This window comes from Nerophis ophidion, linkage group LG20, assembly GCF_033978795.1.
Source record: "Nerophis ophidion isolate RoL-2023_Sa linkage group LG20, RoL_Noph_v1.0, whole genome shotgun sequence".
Taxonomy (NCBI): Eukaryota; Metazoa; Chordata; class Actinopteri; order Syngnathiformes; family Syngnathidae; genus Nerophis; species Nerophis ophidion.
In genome coordinates, this window is record NC_084630.1 from 37,701,808 (window position 1) to 37,721,596 (window position 19,789).

General features: G+C 41.1%; 1 protein-coding gene and 1 long non-coding RNA gene across 5 annotated transcripts in view; one reads left to right on the forward strand and one right to left on the reverse strand.

Annotated features, from left to right (window-relative positions):
- The window catches only part of LOC133539116 (uncharacterized), a 1,110,877-nt gene that overhangs the window by 496,091 nt on the left and 594,997 nt on the right, over positions 1–19,789 (reverse strand). The gene's annotated exons all lie outside the window — the stretch shown is intronic.
- Positions 1–19,789, forward strand: part of smad1 (SMAD family member 1) — a 126,495-nt gene that overhangs the window by 91,767 nt on the left and 14,939 nt on the right. For all 4 annotated transcript variants that reach the window (XM_061881190.1, XM_061881192.1, XM_061881193.1 and 1 more), the window contains 2 exons: positions 17,098–17,361; positions 17,437–17,553. In XM_061881190.1, the coding sequence (XP_061737174.1) occupies positions 17,098–17,361; positions 17,437–17,553 (381 nt within the window). The remainder of the gene's footprint in view (positions 1–17,097; positions 17,362–17,436; positions 17,554–19,789) is intronic.

Here is a 19,789-nt window from a genome sequence, read left to right on the forward strand (position 1 = left end):
ATTGTTTTTGACAATACAATATACCTTTTAAAATGAACTAATTATGATAGCTTCTGTCCAGTTATATTTTGTTTCATTCTCACATTTCCGAGTTTCATCTGTAAGAATGACACTCAGTTGCAAGTCCAAGACGTTAAATGGTAGTAGTCTATAGTTTATGGTGTGTTGTCGAGTCAGTTCAGTCTTTAGTGTGTGTTGTGCCCAAAAAAGTTGTCAACACTGTAAGTATTGTACTGTTCATTGTAACGTACATCTTTATTGTAGTTTTCATTAACAAATTTGATGGTGTTGAAATTATCAGGTGATAATCGCTAATCACTAGCATGTCAATAGAAAAGCCAAAGTATGTTGGCATCGAGCCAACGCATGTTCGGAAAGGCGGAACTTTATTTTTTGAGTTCGTTTCTTTGTCGGCATTGAAAATTGCAACATCACCTCGAGCAGTTTTTTCAAACTTTTCTGAGCCAAGGCACATTTTTTTCATTGAAAAAATCCGGAGGCACACAAGCAGCAGAAATCATTGAAAAATTAAACTCGGTAGCCGATATTGACAATAAAAAGTTGTTCTCGCAATTGTTGGATATTATTTCCAACCATAACCATCCATGTATCACTATAACTCTTGTCTCAAAGTAGGTGTCTTATATAAGTGTTATAATATAGACAACACATGGTGTGAATGTCTATATTAGCTATAATAGCCTACTATCAAAATGACTTTAAAAGTCTTATATATACACATGGTGTGAATGTGTATATTAGCTATAATAGCCTACTATCAAAATGACTATGTGTCACAGGCTGACGCAAATCTTGTTTGACAGAAATGTTGAAATGTAATATTTATTCTACACATTTTTTCTACATTGGAAAACATTAGTAAAACTTTTCAGAAGGTGAGATAACTTGTAAATTACTGGCTGAGAATGGCCAAAGGTATAGATGTGTGTCCGAGTTGAAGGAAACGGCATGCTGTCTTCTTCTAATGGATTTATTACAATCTTTGCAAGCTGGGTAACATTTACTGTGGTCTGGAACAACATGGCACACTAACAACTATCAGAAATGCAGCAAATATTAGATACATGTAATTGGTCATGAGACATGCAAATATAAATTAAATACAGAGAGTAAAGGAAATTAAAGGAGCCCAAATATAGCTACAAACAAAGCATAATGATGCAATATGTACATGCAGCTAGCCTAAATAGCATGTTAGCATCGATTAGCTTGCAGTCATACACTGACCAATTATGCCTGACTGGCACTCCAACATGTCAATAACATCAACAAAGCTCACCTTTGTGCAATCATGCACAGTATAAAACGTTTGGTGGACAAGGTGAGACAAAGAAGGAGTGGCATTAAACACGTCTTTCGAAAGTTACACAGGTAAACAAACTGTTGCGTAGCAGTCCACACAACTGACTTCAAGAACTGCCAAAATTAGTAGGACAAAACGGCGCTCGCCATACACTCTCGTCAGAAATAATAAACACAAACTCGGGCTGGGCGATATATCCTTTTATTAATATCTCAATATTTTTAGGCCATGTCACGATACACCATATATATCTTCATATGATTCTACGTGTCTGCATTCAAACATTCTTCTTCATACTGCATTAATATATGCTACTTTTAAACTTTCATGCAGAGAGGGAAATCACAACTAAAAGTGTATTTATTAAACAGTTATTAAGCAGTGGCACAAACATTCATGTCATTTCCAAAACAGAAAGTGCAAGATTGTCAGAGACATTTTTAAAACAAGCTATAAGTGCACTTTTGTGCATGATGTCACTAAGATGACATATATATCAATCAATCAATGTTTAGTTATATAGCCCTAAATCACTAGTGTCTCAAAGGGCTGCACAAACCACTACGACATCCTCGGTAGGCCCACATAAGGGCCGATTCCGATTGTTTGTTTGTTGCTTTGATAAACTGCACGCATCATAGTTAGCCACCTCAGTAAAACACATGTCCAACTCTGAAACACTCAAAGCAGAGAAAACTTGTTTTAATTTAACTGACTCCTTACCGGCTTCACGGTGGCAGAGGGGTTAGTGCGTCTGCCTCACAATACGAAGTTCCTGCAGTCCTGGGTTCAAATCCAGGCTCGGGATCTTTCTGTGTGGAGTTTGCATGTTCTCCCCGTGAATGCGTGGGTTCCCTCCGGGTACTCCGGCTTCCTCCCACTTCCAAAGACATGCACCTGGGGATAGGTTGATTGGCAACACTAAATTGGCCCTAGTGTGTGAATGTTGTCTGTCTATCTGTGTTGGCCCTGCGATGAGGTGGCGACTTGTCCAGGGTGTACCCCGCCTTCCGCCCGATTGTAGCTGAGATAGGCGCCAGCGCCCCCCGCGACCCCGAAAGGGAATAAGCGGTAGAAAATGGATGGATGGATGGATGACTCCTTACCCAGACCAGTAGTCTCGCATCCTTTATTTAAACCCATCTTCGGGATGGAGGGAAGTGGTGTTCTGTGGGGATTAGCCTTCTGCTTTGTTTTTAGCCCCGCTCGACATCCGCGTTTCCGATCACACCGCTGGCGTCTGCTCCGTAGACGGCCCCCGCTGCTACTATACTCCCCTGCTTCACAGGCCGCTGGATGTAGCCGCCGACGTATTCCCATGCTAGTTAGCACGTTTAGCACGCACACGTCTATCAGTCCAAAACGGCCCGATATGTCCACATCCAGAAGTGTCTGGCGGTCGTACGTGATCACGGAGTGACCACGATGCGAGCCAGCCATGAAGTTTGTAGAATTGTCCGGTATTTCTGCCAAATGTTCCATCTTTAGCAAGAGCTCCGCGATGTTGCAGCCCGTCCGGGCGCCGCCATCTTGCAAAATCAAGTATATTATATATTAAAGTGCACTCTTTGTACAGAACTCCACTACAGTAGTTTAAAACAAATAAAGTGCACTTTAAAGAATCTGGGTATTATCTTCGACCCAACTCTCTCCTTTGAGGCACACATTAAAAGCGTTACTAAAACGGCCTTCTTTCATCTCCGTAATATCGCTAAAATTCGCTCCATTCTGTCCACTAAAGACGCTGAGATCATTATCCATGCGTTTGTTACGTCTCGTCTCGACTACTGTAACGTATTATTTTCGGGTCTCCCCATGTCTAGCATTAAAAGATTACAGTTGGTACAAAATGTGGCTGCTAGACTTTTGACAAGAACAAGAAAGTTTGATCACATTACGCCTGTACTGTATATACCTTTATATACATATATACATACATATATACCTATACTGTATATACCTTTATATACATATATACATACATATATACCTATACTGTATATACCTTTATATACATATATACATACATATATACCTATACTGTATATACCTTTATATACATATATACATACATATATACCTATACTGTATATACCTTTATATACATATATACATACATATATACCTATACTGTATATACCTTTATATACATATATACATACATATATACCTATACTGTATATACCTTTATATACATATATACATACATATATACCTATACTGTATATACCTTTATATACATATATACATACATATATACCTGTACTGGCTCACCTGCACTGGCTTCCTGTGCACTTAAGATGTGACTTTAAGGTTTTACTACTTACGTATAAAATACTACACGGTCTAGCTCCAGCCTATCTTGCCGATTGTATTGTACCATATGTCCCGGCAAGAAATCTGCGTTCAAAGGACTCCGGCTTATTAGTGATTTCCAAAGCCCAAAAAAAGTCTGCGGGCTGTAGAGCTTTTTCATTTCGGGCTCCAGTACTCTGGAATGCCCTCCCGGTAACAATTCGAGATGCCACCTCAGTAGAAGCATTTAAGTCTCACCTTAAAACTCATTTGTATACTCTAGCCTTTAAATAGACTCCCTTTTTAGACCAGTTGATCTGCCGTTTCTTTTCTTTTTCTCCTATGTCCCACTCTCCCTTGTGGAGGGGGTCCGGTCCGATCCGGTGGCCATGTACTGCTTGCCTGTGTATCGGCTGGGGACATCTCTGCGCTGCTGATCCGCCTCCGCTTGGGATGGTTTCCTGCTGGCTCCGCTGTGAACGGGTCTCTCGCTGCTGTGTTAGATCCGCTTTGGACTGGACTCTCGCGACTGTGTTGGATCCATTATAGATTGAACTTTCACAGTATTATGTTAGACCCGCTCGACATCCATTGCTTTCCTCCTCTCCAAGGTTCTCATAGTCATCATTGTCACCGATGTCCCACTGGGTGTGAGTTTTCCTTGCCCTTATGTGAGCCTACCGAGGATGTCGTAGTGGTTTGTGCAGCCCTTTGAGACACTAGTGATTTAGGGCTATATAAGTAAACATTGATTGATTGACTTTTGTGCATGATGTCACACAAGATATTTCAATAAGTGTCAAATAAAAATAAGCTGCATAATAGGAAATCAAATAGTGTATGTCCTTCACTATGTGATAGGTTATCTCCTTCTGTTGTTGACTATTTGTGTCATACGGTGTAGATGTGGAAATGGTTGCCTCGGCATTTTGTGGGTGTGGCACCGAACGGAGATGTTGACATGCGGGGTTTCAAACACTCTTCATTCTCTCGCGATTCTCTTTTCAAATGATGCTGTATTTTAGCAGTAATGCTACTTTTGTAGCAATGCTTTTGCTGCATACTTGACATATTATGGTTGTCTGTTCAACATCTTCCCGCTTGAAGCCAAACCACCGCCAGATGATGGACCCCCTGCTGTTTTTCTTGGGAATTAATTCTTCCTTCATTTGTTACCAGATTTGCACCTTCTTTCTCTCGTATTACCACTCGCAACACAGCAAACGTTACCCATGCCGCCACCTCTCTGCTCCACGAGGGTGTATACGTATGTGACGTATGTGAGAAGGTGCGCTTGTTTTACGTCTCTGTGAGAAGGAGAGACAGGAAAGAGTGAGAAGAGCCTGTAGTGTAATGCCCGCAGCTAAAAGCAACTGTGTGAGAACGTATACTCCAATATCACGATAGTCATTTTCTATATCACACAGAGACAAACCCGCCATATATCGAGTATATCGATTGTGACAGACTTCTCAAGCCGTCATGCGGGTTCCAAGGACCGTCAAGGAAGAACATAGCCGCGGCACGTTTAGACTTCTTTATTTTACAATAAAGACTGCTTTTCAGCTGCTCCGTCAGCTGCTTGCCTTTCTGCTTCGGGCGTCATCGCCTCTCTCGCGCTTTCAGTCTCTTTCTCTCAGCGTCAGATTCCTTCTGGCTCCTTCTCGTCTTTCTGCCTCTCTCCCTGACGTTCACGGCTGACGCCCTTTTATACAGTGCGAGAGGATTACTCAATTGTCCCCAGGTGCGCGATACATGCACCTGATCTTGATTGCTACCGGCACGCCCCGCCTCGCCGCTCGCTCGCCGTCCACGCCTCCTCCCCGCCATCTTGGGCCGAGCTCCGGCGTGCCCTGCCTCGCTGTCGGACTGCCGGCTCCGTCTCTCCACATCGATATATGGCCCAGCCCTAACACAAACATAGTAAACAGTGGGCTTTCTAACAACGTTGAAAGTTTCTGTCAAGTTTGTCCTACACCAGCGGTGTCCAAACTTTTTCCGCTGAAGGCCGCACACTGAAAAATCAAAGCAAGCGGGGGCCATTTTGATATGTTTTTTTTTTCAAAAACCAATACAATATATGTGTAGAAATATACATTTAGGCCTCCACTCAGGCTTGATCCCAGGGACCCCAAAGGATTTTGGTCAAAAAAATATTTAAAATGTGTCATTATTTTGTATTATTGTTATTCAAGTTTTAAATCTCTAGATCAACATTAGGTCTATCTGTCAATATAACGTTTTTAAAGATTTAAGTTGTATGCTGTTTTTGGTAAAGAAAACACAGTTTTGTTATGGAAAATAAACACAAAATATGCAATAGTTTCCCCAAATAGAATTTTAAAGTGGAATATTTGAGATTATAGAATAATTGGAGCCTTAAAAATGTCAACACATAACACCATTGATTTCAATTTATTATTTTTTTTAGCAATGACACAAAAAAAATGGCACTAAAATTATTGGGGATCCAAAAAGGTCCTACTCATTAAAAATAAAAAATACACTTTTTTTTTTTTTTTTACTGTTTACTTTAAACCCAATCGTCTTGAGATCAACTTCAGATCCATCTGTCAATTATAACTTTTATTGTTGTTTATGTTTTTTGTTTCTTCTTATAAGGCCCTTTTTTAGAAAAAACAACAACTTTGTTTTTTATATAGCAAACACAGAATATGCAGCATTTCCCCCCCAAAAAATTTTCAAAGTGGAATATTTAATGTGACATTGATTTTGATTAATTATTATTTTTTAAAGAAAGAAACAGCCTGCATGGCAGCTTTGTGTTATAAGAGTAAGCATTGCAATATTTTCTTGTTACATTTCACCTATTTACTCTTTTGTACCACTTTTTCTGTTTTTGATTTTTTTAATTGGGACGGCGTGGCGCAGTGGGAGAGTGGCCGTGCGCAACCTGAGGGTCACTGGTTCAAATCCCACCTAGAACCAACCTCGTCACGTCCGTTGTGTCCTGAGCAAGACACTTCACCCTTGCTCCTGATGGGTGCTGGTTGGCGCCTTGCATGGCAGCTCCCTCCATCAGTGTGTGAATGTGTGTGTGAATGGGTAAATGTGGAAGTAGTGTCAAAGCGCTTTGAGTACCTTGAAGGTAGAAAAGCGCTATACAAGTACAACCCATTTAATTGTATTTTTAGAATGGGTTTAGGGCCGTTAAAAAATGACCCGCGGGCCGCAAATGGCCCCCGTGCCGCACTTTGGTCACCCCTGTGACCTACACAAATCATATTATAACTAAAACTATATAGTTTCCCCCATCTTTTTCCATTATTATACATTTTTCAAAAAGTTCCACGGAGCCACTAGGGCGGCGCTAAAGAGCCGCGGATTGCCGACCCCCTTGCTATACCAATTGTACACTGACTACTCTAACACGTATATCCTTGGCTTTCCATAGTATTATCCCTCGACAAGATATACTATTTTGAAAAATGCTTGCTGAAGCACAAATATACTTTGTATATTTTCTTTTGTTTTTGTTTTTTTCCACATGAAAGAACACATGTGACAGACGTGAGGATACGCAATCTGCGCCTGCACGCGTTTTCATTTTTTCTGTCTGGAACAGGAAGCCCCACACCCGCATACAATAGGAGGAAAGAGTCGCTGCCTGCCTCGCACGCTTCATGTTTTAGCAGCCGAGGGGGATAAAAGCGAGGGGCAGGAGGTGTTTCAACCCTCAAGCAACTGTCTGTCTGCACGACCCCTTCCCACACACACACACACACACACACAGCACATGCCGACACACACACTTCCTGTCAATCTCCCGGCACTATTCCACCAAACACGTCAGCTGTCAGCCCTTTGAATACAAACCACAGCGAGCATGCATTGCAGATGTCTATTATATCAGCAGAGGCTTTTTTTTTGTCTGCTATCAAGTGTTTGTAGGGAGGAGGGAGTCTATCTCCGTGGTTTGTATGCGCTGCACCTGAATAGGCACAGGGATATTTTACCCCTCTGGTGATGAATTCCTCAAGATTGTCTGGCCTCCAAATGTCCTTCCAGTGCAGAAATGTGAGAGCAAGAGACAAATGCAGCAGGAAGAGGCCGACTGAGGAGAGGCTGACTCTTCAAAAACCGCACGGAGATTCTCAGTAAGCAGAAAAAGCAAGACATATGTCCACATAGAGCAGGGGTGTCCAAACTTTTTCCACCGGGGACCGCACACTGAAAAGTCAAAGCATGCGGTGGTTATATTGATACTTTTTATTATTAAAACCAATACACTGCAAAAAGGCGGTGTGCAAAAACAAGAAATAAAAATACAAAAATTAGAGGTATTTTATTTGAACTAAGCAAAATTACCGTATTTCCTTGAATTGCCGCCGGGTATATAGTATGCGCCTGCCTTGAATTACTGCCGGGTCAAACTCGCTTCGCAAAATAATTAGCGCATGCTTAGTATTACCGCCGGGTCAAACTCGGGACGTCACGAGTGACACTTCCCCTGTCATCATTTTCAAAATGGAGGAGGCTGATTTCAATACCGGTAATTTGAAATCGCATACAGGTAAGAAGATTAAGAGCTATTCAGTAGGATTTAAGGTCCAAGCTATTGAATACCGGTATGCTAAAAAGAACAGTAAGCAGCTATGTTTTAGTAATATACCTGTGGAGCTGATGGTCCGACAGACAGGCAGGGCACGCTCGAGCCCGGCCCAAGATGGCGGCGAGGAAACGGCGAGCGAGCGGAGAGGAGGAGCGGTAGAGCGACCTGGAATAAAGTTTTATTGAAAAATAAACAAAGTCTAACTGCTTAAGCCATGTCCTTCCTTGGCGGTCCTGGAAACCCGCAAGACGACGGCTTGAGACCGTCTCAATACCGTAGCTGCGTGTGTCAAATATGAGTCATTAAATGACTCCCGCCTCCTGGTGGTAAAGAGCGCTAGTGATCTTTTTTGCGACTACTCGGCTGCTGAAGAAGTGAAGTGAGTGACGTGATATGTGCTGGAAGAGGTACACACATACATCCATCCATCCATCCATTTTCTACCGCTTATTCCCTTTTGGGGTCGCGGGGGGCGCTGGCGCCTATCTCAGCTACAATCGGGCGGAAGGCGGGGTACACCCTGGACAAGTCGCCACCTCATCGCAGGGCCACACACACATACATACATATATATATATATATATATATATATATATATATATATATATATATATATATATATATATATATATATATATATATATATATATATATATATATATATATATGTAATAAAGGAAGATCTCCATCGAGACAGAGAGACTTTTAAAACTGAAGAAAGATAAGGAAGACTTCTATAAAAAAGTTATCAATGCTTTTGATCAGGAGGAGCTGACATGGACTATATTTATAAGTAAAGGTAAGACCATAATAACGTTTTATTAAATGTGCTTTTCATGATTGTATCCTTACATCACACTCAAATTTTTACTGCATGCCTTTGGTAAGGTTTTAAAATAAATAGCGCATGCTTACTCTTACCACATGTCTTTGGTAAGCGCAGGAGTGAGAAGAGGTTTTAAATTAATTAGCGGCCCGGCGGCAATTCAAGGAAATACGGTATCTGCCAATAGAACAAGAAAATTCGGCTTGAGAAGACTTTCCAAAACAAGTAAAATTAGCTAACCTCAATGAACCCAAAAATACCTTACGAATAACAAGTGCACTTTTCTTGAGAGAATAAAATAGACCTTTTTGATCAATATGTTGAAAAATATTCTTAAAGGAAGTAAATGCTAGTGCCCTTATCTTGACATCATGATATGCGCTCGGCATCATTTTTTTTTTCATGCTTGAAGTAAGAAATGATTACTTTAAAAAAGTAGTTTTATACAAACCACGTTTCCAAATGAGTTGGGAAATTGTGTTGGATGTAAATATAAACAGAATACAATGATCTGCCGCCCGATTGTAGCTGAGATAGGCGCCAGCGCCCCCCGCGACCCCGAAAGGGAATAAGCGGTAGAAAATGGATGGATGGATGGACAATGATCTGCAAATCCTTTTCAAGCCATATTCAGTTGAATATGCTACAAAGACAACATATTTGATGTTCAAACGATAAATGTTTTTTTGTTGTTGCAAATAATCATTAACTTTGGAATTTGATGCCAGCAACTTGTGACAAAGAAGTGGGGAAAGGTGGCAATAAATACTGATAAAGTTGAGGAATGCTCATCAAACACTTATTTGGAACATCCCACAGGTGTGCAGGCTAATTGGGAACAGGTGGGTGCCATGATTGGGTATAAAAACAACTTCCCAAAAAATGCTCAGGCTTTCACAAGAAAGGATGGGGCGAGGTACACCCCTTTGTCCACAACTGCGTGAGCAAATAGTCAAACAGTTTAAGAACAACCTTTCTCAAAGTGCAATTGCAAGAAATGTAGGGATTTCAACATCTACGCTCCATAATATCATCAAAAGGTTCAGAGAATCTGGAGAAATCACTCCACGTAAGCAACATGGCCGGAAACCAACATTGAATGACCGTGACCTTCCATCCCTCAGACGGCACTGTATCAAAAACCGACATCAATCTCTAAAGGATATCACCACATGGGCTCAGGAACACTTCAGAAAACCACTGTCACTAAATACAGTTTGTCGCTAAATCGGTAAGTGCAAGTTAAAGCTCTACTATGCAAAGCGAAAGCCATTTATCAATAGGGTTGGGTATCGTTTGAATTTTGAACGATTCCGATTCCGATTATTTGTTTCGATTCCGATTCCTGACGATTCTCGATTCTGATTCTTTCTTTTATAAAAGAAAAAAAAAGGCAGGGTCAAAAAAAAGTTTAGGATATTTTAAATGAGCTGGATAACCTACACTCTTTCTGATTGAAATAGTCTGACATTCTCCATTAATTTGAATTATATTAACTTTTTATGAACTTTACTATAAATTCCTCACAGGGCTGTTTTCAACTAGAATATAAATATCAAATCTATGAACTTGAATATAAATATTATAAATCATGAATACATTTACACTTTCATCAAGAGAGCTTTATTTTTGAAAACCTCATGAAAACACATTTACACACACAAGTGTATGATGCTGCAGGAAACCTCATGAAAACACATTTACACACACAAGTGTATGATGCTGCAGGTACTTAAACATGGTACCTTGCTCCCACTGATGGGCTAACCTGGTGCAGAAAAGCAAATAAACAATAAGAAACAACTTGCAAAAGCCAGTCCTGATTAGCAGCAGGTACAGTATAAAATCAGAGACAATTATTGTTTCTCAGGCAGGATGAGTGAGTGTTCTGGACAGATAGTGTCTCCTGTCCAAGACGGGACACGCATTTATTTGTACTCCCTGAACTCGGAGGTGCTTCATCATGTTCGACGTGCACCCTCCTGAGCACGAAACAGTCCTGTCGCACGTGTTACATTTCGCCGATATTTCATTTTTGTTTTAGTAAAATAAAGCCACACTTTCGACCGTCGACGCCCGCTATCGATGTTTGACTGACTCGCTCGGCTATGCTAACACTTCCGGCGGTGGGCGCTTCTTCGTTGGTGTTCAGCGGCTTCTTCTTCCGGGTCGGCGGACTTATTTTTTTCCGGTCGGCGGACTGGGTATCGAAACTAGGAATCGAAATTTAAACTTTTGAACGATTGCGGGAGAATCGGAAAGTTAGTCCCGGTTCCAATCGATACTCGATACCCAACCCTATTTATCAACAACATCCAGAAACGCCGCCAGCTTCTCTGGGCCCGAGATCATCTAAGATGGACTGATGCAAAGTGGAAAAGTGTTCTGTGGTCTTACGAGTCCTTATTTCAAATTTTTTGGGGAAATATTCGACATCGTGTCTTCCGGACCAAAGGGGAAGCGAACCATCCAGACTGTTATCGACGCAAAGTTGAAAAGCCAGCATGTGTGATGGTATGGGGGTGCTTTAGGGCCCAAGGCATGGGTAACTTACACATCTGTGAAGGCACCATTAATGCTGAAAGGTACATACAGGTTTTGGAACAACACATGCTGCCATCTAAGCGCCGTCTTTTTCATGGACGCCCCTGCTTATTTCAGCAAGACAATGCCAAGCCACATTCAGCACGTGTTACAACAGCGTGGCTTCATAAAAAAAGAGTGCAGGTACTTTCCACCTGGCCCGCCTGCAGTCCAGACCTGTCTCCCATGGAAAATGTGTGGCGCATTATGAAGCGTAAAATACGACAGCGGGGACCCCGGACTGTTGAAGGACTGAAGCTCTACATAAAACAAGATTGGGAAAGAATTCCACTTTCAAAGCTTCAACAATTAGTTTCCTCAGTTCCCAAACGTTTATTGAGTGTTTTTAAAAGAAAAGGTGATGTAACACAGTGGTGAACATGCCCTTTCCCAACTACTTTGGCACGAGTTGCAGCCATGAAATTCTAAGTTAATTATTATTTGCAAAAAGAAAATTAAGTTTATGAGTTTGAACATCAAATATGTTGTCTTTGCAGAATATTCAACTGAATATGGGTTGAAAAGGATTTGCAAATCATTGTATTCCGTTTATATTTACATCTAACACTATTTCCCAAATCATATGGATACGGGGTTTGTATGTCCAAATGCCATGTAATTGTAGTCATTATGATTCCTGAACACTCTCATATCTGCCAATATGGTTTCGCTGAAAAGACGAGACGAACTAAGGATGGGACCTTGACCGCCTCACCAATGACTCAGTGCACTCTTCACACCCCCCAGTGATGAGTTCATGGACCAACAGAAACACACACAATCCAATTGTGAGTCACTTCCTGTTCCAGCCATCATCTGTCTTACGCTCAGCGCACCCTGTTCTAAAATAGATGATTTAATGTGTAACCAATGCCGGCTGGTGCTGCAGCGCGAGAGTAAAGCTCACTCCCTGCCGCCTTAAGAGTTGCGTTGGACAAAGAGCTGGAAGCTTTTAGCTTGTCGCCTTCGACTCTCAAGCTGTGTGTGAAAAAAGGGGGGCAGATCTAGGCGGGGCACACATGTACCAACAGGTAATTTTGAGTCACTTCCTGTTTCAACAACGGGATGAAATTGCTATGGTATGAAGAGGGGAAGGATTAAATAAGATAAGCTTCTTCCTACTCCTTTTTGGACGTGTTGTAATGAAACAAGTGGAAATATGTGATAGACTACACCGGGGGTTTCCAAACTTCTTCTGCAGGCGAGCAACTTTTCAGTTGACCAAGTGGACATGATCTCTGGATATTATCTAATTTCACCTACTTAGGTTAAAATATTTTTTTGCAAAGCAGTAATTATAGTCTGCAAATAATGTGTTGTTTGTGAGTGTCTGTGCTGTTTAGAGCTCAGCACAGTAACCGTGTAATACTCTCCCATATCAGTAGGTGGCAGCCGGGAGCTAATTGCTTTGTAGATGTCGGAAACAGTGGGAGGTAGCGTGAAGGTAAAAAAAGGTGTCTAATGCTTAAACCAAAAGTAAACCAAAGGTGAGTACCCCTATGGCATTGAAGCTTAGGGAAGGCTATGCAGAACGAAACTAAAACTGAACTGGCTACAAAGTAAACAAAAACAGAATGCTGGACGACAGCAAAGACTTACTGTGGAGCAAAGACAATGTACATCCGAACATGACATGTCAATCAACAATGTTTCCACAAAGAAGTATTAAAAACAACTGAAATATTCTTGATTGCTAAAACAAAGTCGATGCGGGACGTATCGCTCAAAGGAAGACATGAAACTGCTACTGTACAGGAAAATATCAAAAAAAGAGAAAAAGCCACCAAAAAAGGAGCACAAGACAAGAAGTAAAAGACTACACACAGGAAAACAGCAAAAACTCCAAATAAAGTCAGGGTGTGATGTGACAGGTGGTGACAGTACACCTACTTTGAGACAAGAGCTATAGTCATGCATAGTTAGTTATGCTTTAAAGTCATACCCAACAATTGCCACAACCACTTTTTACTGTCAACTGAGTTTTGTTTTTTAATGATTTCTGCTGGTGGTGTGTCTCCGCATTTTTTTCAACACAAAAAATGTGCCTTGGGTCAAAAAATGTTGAAAAACACTGATCTTTGTCTGATATATATATATATATATATATATATATATATATATATATATATATATATATATATACACACATACATACATACATATACATATATGTACATATATATATATAATGTACATATATGTATGTATGTATGTGTGTGTATATATGTATGAATGTGTGTGTATATATATATATATATATATATATATATATACACACCCGCGACCCAAAAAGGGAATAAGCAGTAGAAAATGGATGGATGGCTGTATATATACACTGTATATACATGTATATATATATCCATCCATCCATTCATCTTCTTCCGCTTATCCGAGGTCGGGTCGTGGGGGTAGCAGCCTAAGCAGAGAAGCCCAGACTTCCCTCTCCCCAGCCACTTGGTCTACCTCTTCCCGGGGGATCCCGAGGCGTTCCCAGGCCAGCAGGGAGACATAGTCTTCCCAACGTGTCTTGGGTCTTCCCCGTGGCCTCCTACTGGTTGAACGTGCCCTAAACACCTCCCTAGGGAGGCGTTCGGGTGGCATCCTGACCAAATGCCCGAACCACCTCATCTAGCTCCTCTCCATGTGGAGGAGCAGCGACTTTACTTTGAGTTCCTCCCGGATGGCAGAGCTTCTCACCCTATCTCTAAGGGAGAGCCCCGCCACACGGCGGAGGAAACTCATTTCGGCCGCTTGTACCCGTGATCTTGTACTTTCGGTCATGTCCCAAGGCTCATGACCATAGGTGAGGATGGGAACGTAGATCGACCGGTAAATTGAGAGCTTTGCTTTCCGGCTCAGCTCCTTCTTCACCACAACGGATCGGTACAACGTCCGCATTACTGAAGACGCCGCACCGATCCGCCTGTCGATCTCACCATCCACTCTTCCCTCACTTGTGAACAAGATTCCAAGGTACTTGAACTCCTCCACTTGGGGCAGGGTCTCCTCCCCAACCCGGAGATGGCACTCCACCCTTTTCCGGGAGAGAACCATGGACTCGGACTTGGAGGTGCTGATTCTCATTCTCATTCTCATATAATCTATATTTATTTATTTATGAAAGAGGTGTTTTTGTTAACAACTTGAAGGTGTTTAATGATAATTCAAGCATGTTTTACACATATAGATTCCTTTCTTTCATTAAGACAAGAATATCATTTGGTGTATGACCTGACTCTGATGACCTGCATTGATTGGAATCAGACAGCAGTGATAATAACATCCACATTTTCTTTTTCTTTTGTTGTCCTTTCCAGCTTCTCTGGCAAGTCATATAGTTGATGTAGATGTAGATGTAGATGTAGATGTAGATGCCCATATCGGCTGTTCACATTTACTTTACAAAAGAGAAGCGTGTGATACTTCTCTTGTTGCCTTATTTGTATTTGACTTTATTAAATGTATTTATTTTATCATTTGGTGCAGCCGGGCCGGAGCAGGAGGGAATAGAAAGAGGAAAAAAAAAGGTAAATCACAACTAAGTCAATTGACCAAGAGTGTATTTATTAAACAGTTATTAAGCAGTGGCACAAACGTTCATGTCATTTCAAAACAGAAAGTGCAAGATTGTGTCAGAGACATTTTAAGTGTCAAATAAAAATGAGCTGCATAATAGGAAATCAAATAGTGTTCGTCCTTCGCTCTGTGGTAGGTTCCTACGGACGTTATTAAATTCTGTTGTTGACTATTTTTTCATACGGCGTTGATGTGGAAATGTTTGCCTCTGCATTTTGTGGGTGTGGCACCGAACGGAGATGTTGACATGTGGAGGCACTCCTCATTCTCTATTGGGTGACTTTTCAAATGATGCTACATATTAGCAGTAATGCTACTTTTTATAGCAACACTTTCACTGCATGCTTGACTTATTACGGTTGTCTGTTCGACATATTCCCACTTGAAGCCAGACCACCGCCAGACTGCTGTTTTTCTTGGAAATTAATTCTTCCTTCATTCGCACCTTCTTTCTCTCGTATTACCACTCGCACGGCTCTGCTGGCATCACAGCTAACGTTACCCATGCTGTTACCTCTCTGCTCCGCGAGGGCGTATACGTATGTGACGTATGAGGTGACAGTATGTGATGTGTGTAAGAAGGTGCGCTTGCTGTCTGTGAGAAGGAGACACAGGAAAGAGCGAGAAGAGCCTGTCGTTTAATGCCCGCAGCTAAAAGCAACTGTGTGAGAACATATACTCCAATATCACCATATAGTCATTTTCGAACCCGCGATACATCGTGTATATCGATATACCGCCCAGCCCTACTGTGAATCAGAATGTGCAATAATGTTATGGTACTCACTGTGCCTTTTATATAGAACATTTTTATTTGTATTTTGGCTCAGTAAGAGTTTTTTTGTACGGCAAACTGTCTGTTTAACTGTGCACGGGACAATAAACAATCTTGATTCTTTAAGATAGGAACTGTGCAGTCGGTCTTTAGAGTTTTGGAGTGTCTGTTGAAATAAAAATAGTTTCTCGCCTTCCTGTCGGTCAATGAGCGCTGGGACGGAGAGTCTTCGCGGTGTCTTGGCTGGGTGAGCAGGTGTCGGACACCTCAGTCACCTTGGACGTATCCTCACTCATCCATGCGGACTGGACACTGGCCGAGAGTGGAGTCGGCTGTCTTTGTTGCTTTGTTGGGTCTGCTCCTGTCTCTGGCCATGCTCCCTCCACCCCAGCGGACGATGGCGTGGAACACCGCAGTGGCCACCACAGTGGATATGTTTCTTTTACTTTTTATTCATAGCTGTATGTAGAAGTGTCTGGTTGTATCTGCTGCTTTAATGTCTTTAATGTCTGTCCTTTGTATTCTTTGATGTTTGATGTTTCCCTCTTACACACATGTAAGAGGGGATGTGTTCTATGGCTATGAGTTGTTGTTTTTTTCCCTTGGCCTCAGTCTGCACCCCCTCTTCAGGGCCCAGGCTAAGACTGATTTTTTTTATTTTATTTTAAACTTCTATATTTATTCTCCCATTCCCCCCACCCCCTTGTTTACCTGTATCTCATCTTTTTTGTAAGGGGCGCTGGAAGCCGGCAGACCCGTCAGCCATCCTGTTCTGTCTCCCTGTAATGTTTGTCTGATCTTGAATGGGATTGTGCTGAAAATTTCAATTTTCCTGAAGGAACTCTCCTGACGGAATAAATAAAGTACTATCTAATCTAATCTAATCTTAATTTTTTCTTAATAATGATCTGCGTCATCTCACGAGACCCTCGTGAATGTCAATCAAGTGACGACTTAGTGAAGATTGATGATCGCTCATTTCTAGGTGTATTTTTTTAATGCCTGGCTGGCGATGGACTGACACACCCTCCGCCATCCACCGCCTAGCTCGCCATTGACGTAATGGCCACCCCTGCACTACATCGCATCGTATGCATGTTCGAAATAAACTGAACTGAACTGAACAAACATCTCTTTACTTTCAGTGCTCCCCCCCGTGTTGGTACCGAGGAACAGCGAATTCAACGCCAAGCACACCATGCTGCCCCGTTTCCGCAACCCTCTGCAGCAGAACGAGCCACACATGCCCCAGAACGCCACCTTCCCAGAGTCCTTCGCTCCGGCCAACCCTGTGCCCTTCCCCCATTCGCCGGTAAACAGCTTCCCGAGCTCGCCGGGGAGCGGCAGCAACGCCACCTTCCCCCATTCGCCTTCCAGCTCCGACCCCGGCAGCCCTTTCCAGATGCCAGGTGGAACGCCGAATGTCTTGTCTTTGTTGCCTTTCACGCCACAAGACATCTAACTGTTTGTTTTTGGTAACGCAGAGACGCCGCCGCCCGCCTACATGCCCCCAGAGGAGCCCATGACTCAGGACTGCCCCCAGCCGATGGACACCACCCTCCTGGTGCCGACTTTGCCTCTTGAGACTAACAACCGGCCAGGTAGCAACACTTTTGTACACTCTCCAACTCAATGCAAACACTTCAGATAGAGTAGTATTTAAGTAATACTGTAATAGTGTGTATCAGACTCTTAATGGTGAAGTCGCTTTGCGGCTCCGGCTTCCCAGCAGCTTATTTTTATGAGCCCCATAAAAGCGTGGTTCCTGATGTCACCTCTGCTTGTGGTAACAAGGCTTCAGCGATAAGATTCACTCCGGCTTTTACGTCTGAAATGTGGTAGAGTAATTAGCGCAATTTGGGACTGATTAAGACCATTAGGATACCATAAAGATACAATGTTAACAGTCAACTCAGAAACCACAAAGAATCACACAGTGTGGAGAGAGTCCTTAAGCGTGGTGCATTTCCGTGGCCCTTAAACACATGCACCAACACCCAACCCGGACGTGTAGTCAGAGTGGTGAATAGAGATGTGTGTGTGTATCTATATATATATATATATATATATATATATATATATATACATACATATACATATACATATACATATACACCTTTGGACACATCTTTTCATTCAATGCATTTTCTGTATTTTCATGACTTTAAATTGTAGATTGTCACATCAAAACTATGAATGAACACATGTGGAGTTATGTACTTAACAAAAAAAAGTTGAAATAACTGAAAACATCTTTTATATTGTAGTTTCTTCAAAATAGCCACCCTTTGCTCCAATTACTGCTTAGCATTCTCTACATAAGCTTCAAGCACACCTGTGAAGTGAAAAACATTTCAGGTTACTACCCCTTGAAGCTCATGGAGACAATGCCAAGAGTGTGTATACTATACTATATATATATATATATATATATATATACACATATGTAGGTGTGGGAAAAATCACAAGACTACTTCAGATGAAGTAGTCTTGTGATTTTTCCCACACCTACATATTGCGCTCTACCACGGTATCGAGCACTATTCTCTGGATAATCCAATCAAGACATATATATGTATATATATATATATATATATATATATATCACGATTCTCACGTTGTGCGATTCAGAATCAATTCTCGTTTTATTTTTAAATCGATTTAAAAAAAAAAATAATTATAATTTTTTTTCTTTTTTCTAATCAATCCAATAAACAAATACACAGCAATACCATAACAATGCAATCCAATTCCAGAAGCAAACCTGAGCCAGCAACACTCAGAACTGCAATAAACAGAGCAATTGAGAGGAGACACAAACACCACACAGAACAAACCAAAAGTAGTGAAACAAAAATGAATATTATCAACAACAGTATCAATATTAGTTATCATTTCAGCATAGCAGTGATTAAAAATCCCTCATTGACATTATCATTAGACATTTATAAAAATAATAAAAAAGAACAATAGTGTCACAGTGGCTTACACTTGCATGGCATCTCATAAGCTTGACAACACACTGTGTCCAATGTTTTCACAAAGATAAAAATAAGTCGTATTTTTAGTTTGTTTAATAGTTCAAACAAATGTACATTATTGCAATCAGTTGATAAAACATTGTCCTTTACAATTATAAAAGTGTTTTACAAAAATCTACTACTCTGCTAGCATGTCAGCAGACTGGGGTAGATCCTGCTGAAATATATGTATTGAATGGATACACAATCCTTTTGAATCAGAAAAATATCGTTTTTGAATCGAGAACTGCGTTGAATCAAAAAAATCCATATTGAATCGAATCGTGAGACACCCAAAGATTTGCAGCCCTAATATATATATATGTATATATGTATATGTATATATATATATATATATATATATATACATATATAATTATGATTTTTCCCACTCCTACATATTGCGCTCTACCACGGTATCGAGCACTATTCTCTGGATAATCCAATCAAGACATATATATATATATATATATTTTTTTTTTGTATATATACAAATGTATGTATGTATATATGTACAGAAAAAAAATCTATATATATATTTGTATATATACAAACGTATGTATGTATGTATATACGCATGGGTTACAAGATAGAAAAGATTTTAGACAAAACATCAATAGATGACGGAACCTGGCCAAAAATTGTGAAAAGGGTTCACTCGTCTTCAATGTACGCACGTCACTCACTGGTCCTATTTGAAGTGATAGACAGGCTGCAGGGCAGCACGGTGGGAGACGGGTTAGTCCATGTGCCTCACAATACGGGGGCCCTGAGTAGTCCTGGGTTTAATCCCGGGCTCGGGATCTTTCTGTGTGTA